At 37.1% G+C, this 11,173-nt stretch overlaps 1 protein-coding gene and 1 long non-coding RNA gene across 12 annotated transcripts in view; one reads left to right on the forward strand and one right to left on the reverse strand.

Moving 5' to 3' along the window:
* LOC115303548 overlaps positions 1 to 11,173 on the reverse strand; it is a 126,067-nt gene that overhangs the window by 54,035 nt on the left and 60,859 nt on the right. The window lies entirely within an intron of this gene.
* C10H12orf56 (chromosome 10 C12orf56 homolog) overlaps positions 1 to 11,173 on the forward strand; it is a 69,888-nt gene that overhangs the window by 49,714 nt on the left and 9,001 nt on the right. For all 8 annotated transcript variants that reach the window (XR_003914115.1, XR_003914114.1, XM_029953341.1 and 5 more), the window contains exons 7-9: positions 1,065 to 1,171; positions 2,009 to 2,098; positions 8,599 to 8,722. Coding sequence is in view for 6 of the 8 variants with exons in the window: in XM_029953341.1 (XP_029809201.1) it covers positions 1,065 to 1,171; positions 2,009 to 2,098; positions 8,599 to 8,722 (321 nt within the window). In the remaining 2 variants the exon portion in view is untranslated. The remainder of the gene's footprint in view (positions 1 to 1,064; positions 1,172 to 2,008; positions 2,099 to 8,598; positions 8,723 to 11,173) is intronic.

Consider the following 11,173-nt stretch of genomic DNA (forward strand, 5'->3'; position numbering starts at 1 on the left):
ACTGAGCCACCCAGGCGCCCCTACAAAACTACCTCATTTCAACCCCTTCAGGTGACATTAATTGCATTTTAGGCATAAACTGAGTCACAGAGCGTGTGTGTGATTTGCCAAATATGACGAAGCTAACCCGTGGCAGAGCTGGGATGTGGACCGTAAAAGAACCAGGCGCCAGAGTTAGCGTATGGCCGCCACCCTGTGCTAATTTACCAGGGCAGCGAGTGAACAGCAGCACTTCCGAGAGGGCCTGCTGTACATGCCGCTCTTTCTCCCCCGTCCCTCCGTCCACCTGCCGTCCTCAGCCTCTTCTCATGCCAGAGCACCTGAATAAAAGCCCCCACAATGCTGTCTAAACAGAGGCTAATTTGTCACTAGTAAACAAAAGTCCTGGGGCAAAAAATGAACAAGAGAGGAACAGAAAAGAGAAGCAATGACATTATATTTCTTATTAGTACCAACTCGCCTGATTTCCGGGTCAGTGCTTACTTCACACTCGATTTATCTCAAGAGACTGCATAGAAGCACAAAAAAATGTGTTCCTGCGCTCTTAAGTCTGTGTTTATTTTGGCAGAGATGGCAATCTTCTGTATTAACAGAATTCTTAGTACCATCTTCATTAGGCTATACCAATGTAGTGCGTTTGCTTTTAGGTAAGCAAACATTTTTAAAAGTGTTTTTCTAGCCCTTATTTCATTGTATCTTCACAAAGGCCAAATTACTTTGTAAAGACACAAACTATAGTAGCTTGCATCTAATATACTATCCCCAGGTAACTGAATGGGTTGCCTGAGACTATATACCTACTTCTGGAGGGCGTCCAGGATTAATTGGAGAGCCAAGCCTAGTAAGCATCTCTTAGCTTCACGCCTAGGCTTTAGGGCTGGCTCTGCTCACCAGCCCTGGTGGTAAGAAAAAGTGTTTTCAGTTTGGATTATGCTAATATTAATGAGCGATGCTATAATTCACTTCATCCCCACAGAATTCCTTTATATTTTTATTATGTATAAAGATAGAGTTTTACCGACTGATACCTTAATTACCATCTTCTTTCCTGCTTGCTTTCACAGACCAGTGACCTTTTCTATTTCCTAGTGAACAAACTATATGAGTACTTGCCAGAGTCTAGAGACAAGAGCACACTTCAAAATAAAAGCCAGAGGGCTGATGAGCTGGTGTAAGTATTAACTGGATAATCATAGATTTTTCCCCGCCTTGGGTGTTAAAGATAAATGGAAGGCACTGGACAAAATATGTACTATATTAGTGATTAATGGTGCTGCAAGTTTTGCTTCACATAAATTTTTAAAAGCACTGATTTTGTTCTACTTTTTAAAGTTTATTTATTTATCTTGAGAGAGAGAGAAAGAGCACAAGCAGGGGAGGGGCAGAGAGAAGGGGAGAGGGAGAATCCCAAGCCACTCCTCACTCTCAGTATGGAGCCTGATGCAGGGTTTTAACCCACGAACTGTGAGATCATGACCTGAGCTGAAATCAAAAGTCAGATGATTAACCAACTGAGTCACCCAGGCAGGTGCCCCCATTTTGTTCTACTTCTTAAAAAAAGGCTGCACAGGAGATTAGTAATATTGGTTGTCCCAGAGGGGAAAAAAATGGGTGTGTCTGGAGGAAAGATACCTTTCACTGTACTCCCTTTTTTACCTTTGAAATTTTGAGCCAAATACTACCTACCTGAAAAAGTTAAAATTATTAAAAATAATTTTAAAGTAGTGTGTGAGTATCAGAAAAAAATATTAAGGATAAAAAATATGAAAATGACTTTTAATCCTGACATTCGGCTATTGATTGGTTCAATAAATATTTCTGAGTGTTTACTATATAGCAATCACACAGTGGTCAACCAATGTTGACAATCTGATATACAGAATTTCCTTCTTGTACTTTTTCCTATAAAATTATCTGAGAGCAGTTCTATCAAGGATTACTGATTTTCTGAAATTCTGGACTTGTAATGCAATCATGCCATTTCCATGCTTTTTTCTCTGTTTTCTAGGGCATGCATTGAAATTATACAGACTCTAGGACTGATGTTCAGAGAAACAGAAACGGAGTCATCACGCCTGAATACATTGGCAACTAAGAAGTAAGGTTTTTTAGAAGATGACTTTGGGACCTTGTAATTGCAACCCACTAACTCCTCTATTGAGTGTCTTCCAAAACTGATAGCTCTTTCACTTCTCTAGTCAATCTCCTTCTAAGTATATTAAACTCTTTTGTCTTTCCACTTCCTTCTGTGATGAACAGATTTTTAAAAAATAGTTTATTGTCAAATTGGTTTCCATATAACACCCAGTGCTCTTCCCCATGTGTTGAACAGATTAACTTGCACATAGTGAGTGCTCTCTGTCTCTCTGGATTATTAAGGCACAAAGATTTTTTTTTTGGGGGGCATAATCTTATCTTTTGTCATTGTCTGTTGAACTTGAAAGAGACCAAATGCCCCATCATACATTGAAAGCCAGGGGTTCTCAACTAGTATTTTACAGAGTGCCCTTATACTCACACAACAGAAAGAGTACATTGCAAATGCAGAAGTTATAGTAGCTTCATTTAATACATAACTGTGAGACTTTGGAGTGAATGATGTTGGGGGTTTATTAACATATAGGGTAAACTGCTATAATAAAGATATGCTAAAATAAGATAGAAATTTACTAGTCCAGAGTACATTGTTACACTTTCTTCTACAAGATCAGCCAGAAACCTAGGTTCCTTCCCTTTTGTTGCTCTGACATCTTTTTAAAATATTTTTTTAATTGTTTATTATTTTTGAGGGAGAGAAAGAGACAGAGAGTAAGCAGGGGAAGCACAGAGAGAGAGGAGACATGGACTCTGCAGCCAGCTCCAGGCTCTGAGCTGTCACCACAGGCTGATATGGGGCTTGAACTCACGAGCTGTAAGATCATGATCTGAGCTGAAGTCAGACGCTCAACCAACTGAATCACTCAGGTGCCCTGCTCTGACATCATTTGTTTTACTATGTTTGTCCTGATGATTTAAAGCTGGTTGACCTCTGAGACTTCACTAAATCTTGTGGAATGTAAGAAGAGAAGTAGAAAGCAAGCAAATTTCCTTTTTTCAAAAATGTTTATGGTGTAAGTTTATTTGTTTTGAGAGAGAGAATGTGCGTGCGCAGTGGAGAAGGGCAAAGAGGGGGGCAGAGAATCCCAAGGAGGCTCCATGCTGTCAGTGCAGGGCCCAACGCTGGGCTTGATCCCACAAACTGTCAGATCATGACCTGAACTGAAGTCAAGAGTTGGATGCTTAACTGATGGAGCCACCCAGGTACTCTGCAAATTTCCTTTTTAAATGAGGCATATAAGATTTTTCTGCTTACAGTCTGCAGATGAGAACTGTAGGCATAGGCCCATATATAGCTACAAGAGAGATTGGATGTAACTACAGATCCCTAGCTAAATTCTGGATGGTGATAGGAATACCTATTATTAAAAGAAAGAGAGAATGTAAACTCAGGGACAGTAGCACTCTTTACCCCAGAAAGTATGTTTGCATATTTTGCATATTATCTGCTTGACCTTTTTATATGATTTATAGACTATGAATTACATGCTAGATCAATGTTCTGACTAAAATCTTAATTTTTTTCCACTCTCATCAACTGTTTATATTTTCTCCAGTAGAAGGCAGAAGAAAAATGAGAGCATGGGCTCTAAAACATTTGAACCAGGGAAAAGAATAAGACCTGTCAGCAATTTGTTCTGGGTATTTATTAGAGAACTTTATAAATTAATGTTAATGGTTATATTCATTAACATCTCTTAGGCAACTTGCTATGTGCCAGGGGCTATGGGCATACTATACTGTATGCCATGATGGCCAAATATTTCTTTAAAAAGCCACAGAGTAAACATTTTTGGCTTTTCAGGCCATCTGTTGTAACTAGCTAACTTAGCCACCATAGCAGAAAAAGAGTCATAGACAATATATAAATGAATGGGCATAGTTCTGTTCCAATAAAGCTTTATTTGTAGAAGGAGGCTCTGGGTTATTTGGACTACAGGCCATAGTTTATTGACCCCTGCTTTACAGTGAAAAAGTAAGACACACTCTATTATTTTCTGTGTGTGTGTGTGTGTGTGTGTGTATGTGTGTGTGTATATATATATATATATATATATATATATATATATATTTTAAAGTAATCTCTACATCCAACGTGGGGCTCAAATTTACAACCCTGAGATCAAGAGTCCCATGCTCTCTACTGATTGAGTCAGCCAGGTGCCCCTTTTGTATACTTTTTTTCTTTTTAAGTTCATTTGTTTATTTTGACAGAGAGAAAGAGTGCAAGTAGGGAAGGGGCAGAGAGAGGGGGAGAGAAAAAAATCCCAAGCAGGCTCTGCACTGTTAGTACCGAGCCTGATGTGGGGCTTGAACTCATGAACTTAGATCATGATCTTAGCTGAAATTGGTCACTTAACTGACTGAGTCACCCAGGTCCCCCTATACTTCTTTATGTAGTTAAAAGTACTGACATTTCCCCAATCTCCAGGAGAGAGAGTTGAGATTATTTCTTATATTTCTGTCTTTTGTCACACTGAATTATTGCAGAGTCATATTACCCTTTTGTACATCTTTTGGTCCCTACCTTTCTCTCTCCAAGTTGAAAAACCATCACTCTTACTAACCTCTGCTGCAAAGTGTTGTTTTAATTATTCTGTCTTAATTTGGTTTGGACTCATGAGCTCTACTACAGCAAGCCTCTTTCCTGATACAACTAATTCTTTTCATGTACATTGGTGCATCTATTATATTGCTATAATACAGTCTGGTTGTAATACTAACTTTTCAGTCACTTCTGATATGCACAGGGTCAAGTCATGTTACTCATTGCATAAATTAGCACAGTTAAGTGTCTAATATGACTGCCTTAGTTTTCTATTATCCTGTAGCATATTACTGCAAACTCAGTGACTTACAACTCTATAAATTGCTTATCCTACAGTTTCCGTGGGTCAGGAAATCTGGGCATTTGGATCAGTTGGATCATCTGCTCTGGTTTTCAGAAGGCAGCGGTCAAGGTGTTCACTGGGGCTGCTGTCTCCTCTGAGGCTTGGGGTCATCTCCCAAGCTCCTTTGGGTTTCTGTTGGCTGAATTAATTTCTTTATAGCTATAAACTCATGATGATTTGCTTCTTGGCAGGAGACTCTCTCTGAGCTCAGGGAAGGCCTATGCACTCTTTAAAGGGCTCAACTCGATAATCAGGCTCACCCAGAATAATCTCCCTTTGATTAATTCAAAAGTCAACAAATTAGGAACCTTAATTATGTATGCAAAATCCCTTCACCTTTCTCATCTAACATAACAACCACAGGAGTAATAGCTTAAGACATTCACAGGTCCTGCCCATACTTAAGGGAAAAGGATTATTTAGGGCATACCTGAAAGGGGACCGCTATCTTGGAAGCCATATTAGAATTCTGCCTATCACAATAACACAGACCTCCTTATGAGACCATGAGTTTGCCTTTCAAAGTCTGTATAAAAATGTATTTGCAATGCATTCAAAATCCTTACATTGGAAATAATAACAATCTACCAATGAAAGTATCACAACTGTTGGCACCATTTTTAAAGGCTGTAACATCAATCCCATAATAAGTCTTTATTTTCGAGATAAAACTACCATTTAGATTAAATTTTTTTCTATTACCAACCTAGTGGATTTTAAATAGTGTTGGAAGAAGGGATTCCAAATTAAATTGCATTTGAGCAAATAAAAAAGCATTTAATCATTTTAGCATTTTCCTCTATTTTTCTTCTTAGGTAGAGATTTTATTAGTTCAACTCAGTTCATTGTATTTCTTCTTGAAATGTGCCATAATCCTTTCAAATTTTAATACTGTCATGGTTGAATTCATATATTATCACAGCAAGTGACTCCAAATTTGAGAGTTCCTTCCCTTAGCCCTGGATAGATGATACTTTAAAAGAAGCTACTGCTGAAAATAAAGGACTTTAATTAAATATAATAGAAAATGGAATGTCATTTCAAACTTAATATCAAGAAAAACTTCTAAATGGAATGTTTTGTTGATTTTGGAAGGGTCTTCTAAAAGTAAGATTGGCTAGTTTAAATAGCCTGAATAAAACATTAGCAAATATCCTGTAGGACATATCCTGTTTTTTTTGAGAAGTGTGCTGACATGACTCTTCTTTTGCAGATATGAGAACTGACTTGCTTTTTGAGTTGGAGAAAGGAGGGGAATTCTATTTTTATTAAAATTTTGGTTAATCATGAACTTCTAATCATGGTAATGATTTAAGTGATTATAAAAAGGTTAGGAAACCTCGGGGCACCTGGGTAGCTCAGCTCCTTAAGCTCAGACTTCAGCTCAGGTCAGGATCTTACAGTTGGTGAGTTTGAGCCCCATGTTGGGCTCTGTGCTGACAGCTCAGAGCCTGGAGCCTGCTTCGGATTCTGTGTCTCCCTCTCTCTGCCCCTCCCCCATGCATGCTCTGTCTCTCAAAAATGAGTAAATGTTAAAACATTTTTTTTAACTTAAAAAAAGATTAGGAAGCTTCAAATATTACTACACAGGGATTATTTATAGTCTCCTTTACTTCATTATGAAGAGAATGCATATGGTTATAGAGGATTTTTACATAGTCCTAGCTGTAAATTCTTTTACTACTCCTGTACGTTAAAGCTACTCTGATACTGTCTTCACTTAGGCAACTGATTTTCCTAGTAGTCCGCCTTCAGCTGCTTTTCAACCATCCATGGAATGCATAACACATATGAAGATGGTGTTACCAAATCTGTCTCCTCAGAATCCTCGCTTTGGATTGTGATTTTTTTTTTTGCCTTTTTATTTTCAAAATAGTGTGTATTGTTCAAATGTGTAGTAACAATTTAACTGAGTTATTAGTGTAGATTAATGGATAGCACACCACTTTTCAAAGCAAAAGACTTAAAGTTTAATACTAGTTTTATTAACAAACAGTCTTCAGTGGAACAGTAAGCCTCTGAAATGCATTGTTAAAAAAATAATTCTATCCCCATGCACTGTTGTTGGGAATATAAATTGGTGCGGCTACTCTGGAAAGCAGTGTGGAGGTTCCTCAAAAAACTAAAAATATAAGTACTAAATGATCTAGTAATTCTATTTCTTGGTATTTATTCAAAGAAAATGAAAACAATAATCCAAAAAGATATCAATAGACACATACGCACTATAATTACTGCAGCATTATTTATAATACCAAGATAAGGAAGCAACCTAAATATCCATCATAGATGACTAGGTAAAGAAGAGGTGATATGTGTAAAATGGAATACTGCTTAGCCAGAAAAAGAATGAAATCTTGTCATTTGTAACAATATGGATGGACTTAGAGGGTATTATCCTAAGTGAAATAAGTCAAAGACAAATACCATATGATTTCACTTACATGTGGAATCTTAAAAACCAAACAAATGAACAAACAAACAAATAACAGAAAGAGAAATTGACTCACAAATACAGAGAAGAAACTAGTGGTTGCTGGATGGGAGGGGGGTGGAGGGATGGGTAAAATAGGTGAAGAGGATTAAGAGGTACAAATTTCTGGCTACAAAATAAGTCATGGGGATGAAAAGAATGGCATAAGGAATATAGTTAATCATATTGTAATAACTTTGTATGGTGACAGATGGTAGCTAATCATGGTAAGCATTTGATAATGCATATAACTGCTAAATCACTATGTTATACACCTGAAGCTAATATGTTAACTATATTTCAACCAAAAAATTTTTAAAAGGGTTTCATTGTCAAAAAAATGTATGTTCAAATAAGCATTTTAAGAAGTGTTTCATATGGCAGTTCCTTTGTCTCAGAGATATACAGTGCATGTGAGCATATTAAAGCCTCTGAGAAGTCCAGTAGTAAAGATATCCAATGAATTTGGTTTAAATTTGGTTTATTTACTATGCCTCTTTCAACCAAATAATCCATTTTTTTTTACGATAATGTTGCCTGGAATTAACAGACCATAAAAAGCCCTTGGGGTGGGGGAAGCTTTAACTGAAATTTCCTAAATTTCCCTTAAGTCCAGACTTACTAAGCTTCCTAAGCTTTGTGAACTTCTAGAGCTATACTTGCTTTGAGCCAAAATACCAAGAAATTATATTTTGATTTAGATTTTTTATCACTACTTAATTGTCTGATTGCCCAAGGATCTAAAAGTTCAGTCAAGAATGGTCTGCAGTATTTTATACTTAAAAAAAATAATATGCATGTGTCACATATACATAATATGGTTTTTTAAAGTTTATTTATTTATTTTGAGAGAAAGAGGACACAAATGAGAAAAGGGGAGAAAGAGAGAGAGAGAGAGAGAGAGAGAGAGAATTTTAAGCAGGCTCTACAACACCAGCACAGAGTCTGATGTGGGGCTTAAACCCATAAACCATGAGACCATGATGTGAGCTGAAGTCAAATGCTTAACTGACTGAGCCACCCAGGTGCCCTAATGCTTTAAAATTTTAAATGTAATTATATTCAGTGTCTGCCAACTGGCTTTACTGTTTTTCTTTGTAAACTTTATTCATTAATTGCCTTTTATTTTTTTTCCAGGGGAACATTATTTAATCTTTTGGTAATTTTAACTAGTAAACCTCAGATTCCAAAATCTTGCCCTGTGTTTGATACCCAGTTGGTGGATGATTCAACTTTAGTTGAGATGTCTTTTGATGCTGAGGTAAGATGATAAGATGAGAATTTGGGGGTAGACTAAATACAATAGATAGGGGTGCTCTGGATTTCTGTCTTCTAATGAAACCATGAAATTATAGAGTATACAAATGTAATTCAGAGTAAATATTTTGTCATTAACCTCATAACTTAGCTATTCTGTCAATATTAATATATATATTTTATGTGTTTGAAGTATGTATACTATGGAAAATAATTAGTATTCAGAATATATTAGATAAATTTGCTTATCTGTCGCTATACAAAATATTTATGTATATGTAATTTCATAGTAGGGTCTAATGGTAAAAAAGCAGTCTATTAAGAGATTTTAGTGTTGGGGTGGGGGAGAGGGGACAAGGGGTGATGGGCATGAAGGAGGACAGTTGTTGGGATGAGCACTACGTGTTATACGGAAACCAACTTGACAATAAACTATAAAAGGAAAAAAAAGAAATTTTAGGGTTAGCTCTCTTGCTTTAGTTTATCATCTCCTTAGCTATCTAAGTAGTACAAACTCAGTGAGAATTACTTGTTTTTCTAAAACTTGACTAAAACAATAGAAACATCAAACTTTTTAGAAAGCACATATTCTGAGAGAATAAATCAGTTTATTATTAGTTTATTTCAAGCAAAACAACACATAATTATTTTTTAAAGGATGGGACATGGGAGTGCCTGTGTGGCTCGGTCAGTTGAGTGTCTGACTCCAGATTTTGGCTCAGGTCATGATCTCATGGTTTGTGGGATCAAGCTCCATGTCAGAGTCTGTGCTGATGACATGGTTCCTGTTTGGGATTCTCTCTCCCACTCTCTCTCGGTCCCTCCTCCACTTATGTTCTCTCTCAAATAAACTTAAAAAAAAGGACTTGACATGACTTGATAGTTCTTAAACAGAGTTACGTTGTAGAAAACTCTTACATGTATTATTCACTCAATAAATATTTTTTGAAAACCTTTTATGAGCTAAACAGTGTGCTAGACTGTGGGGTACAAACAAGACGCAAAATAGATACAACTTCTGCCCTTATTAGTTTATAGTTTGGTTAGAGAGATAGATGTTAATTAAATATAACATGAATATAGTATTGATATACCTGAATATTATAGACTTATTATATGGAGTGCCTATAATACCATTTTCAACAGTGGAGTAAGTGGATTAGGGATTAAAGAGTGGTATGGAAGCAAGATTCAGGCAGGGCTAAGAAGCTAGCGAGAGTCCAGGTGAGGAATGATATCAGACAGAGGGAAGCTATCCTTGACCCCTGAAATGAGACCAGCCTTCTTTTTAGAGCTCTCCTAACTTCTTATTCTCTTCTTTCACAGCCCTTGCTTCAGTTAGCAACTATGCATTTATTTATTTGGTTGTTCGATTGTTCCCCACTGTCTTCCATGAGGGACCGTCCATGTTCCTGTTACTACCCATTGTATCCGCAACACTTAGTACAGTGTCAGATGCATATTTGTTGAATAAATTAATGAAGAAAAGAAAAGGGATGGTAGTTGTCAGGAGGACAGATTTCAGAAATTTTTAGGAAATTGCACTGATAGGTTAATGTGAAAATAAATTGTGAGGATTAGATGAATTTTAGATTCTGGCCAGGGTGTCAAATAAGAATTACAGCAAGAAGAGTAGGTTCAAAAGGGAAATAATGAGAGGTGCCTGGGTAGCTCAGTCAGTTAACTGTCTGTCTTTGGTTCAGGTCATGAGCTCGAGGTTCAAAGTTCATGGTTTGAGCCCCGCACTGGGCTCTGTGCTGACAGCTCAGAGCCTGAAGCCAGCTTTGGATTCTGTGTCCCTCTCTCTCTATTCCTCCCCTGCTCATGCTCTCTCTCTCTCAAAAATAAACATTTAAAAAAATTTTTAAAAAGGGGGGAGGAATAATGAGCTTGGTTTTGGATTAGTTGGCTGGATTACCATTGGTATTTCCATATAAAAATATTTAGTGGGCAGAATAGATAGGTGTGAGTTTCCTGCTTTTGGACTTGGTGATCTTTTGCACCCAGTCTATTCATGCAGATCATATAAATTTTGGTTCCAAGGTCTAACAGAGTGTGAAATTTCAAACTAGAGCTCTTTCTTGCAAAGAATACTGTCAGGAAGAATGTGTTGGCCTATATCATGCCCACACAGCTGTCATGCACCAAGTGCTGGAAGACAGCGTCACTAACTGGAGTTCTTGGGAGGAAAGCCCCATATTCACCCATTTTACAGACAGTCTCTAAGCCCTATATTCTCCCATTTTACAGACGGAATTGTAGTTGGGCATAAGGCTAAATTTCTCAGAGAATCTCCCACCTTACTTCTAAGGAAGCATATTTCAGTACTCTTGAAAGGATGTAGGGTTGTTGATCTGAATGATTTTGCAAATCAAGAGTGCAGTTTTTTGCATGTTAGTATTTTATCTTCTTTCCCTGACCTACTTTCTTAGAAATTACCTAATGTGCAGTCTTT

The sequence above is a fragment of the Suricata suricatta genome, chromosome 10, assembly GCF_006229205.1.
Source record: "Suricata suricatta isolate VVHF042 chromosome 10, meerkat_22Aug2017_6uvM2_HiC, whole genome shotgun sequence".
Taxonomy (NCBI): domain Eukaryota; kingdom Metazoa; phylum Chordata; class Mammalia; order Carnivora; family Herpestidae; genus Suricata; species Suricata suricatta.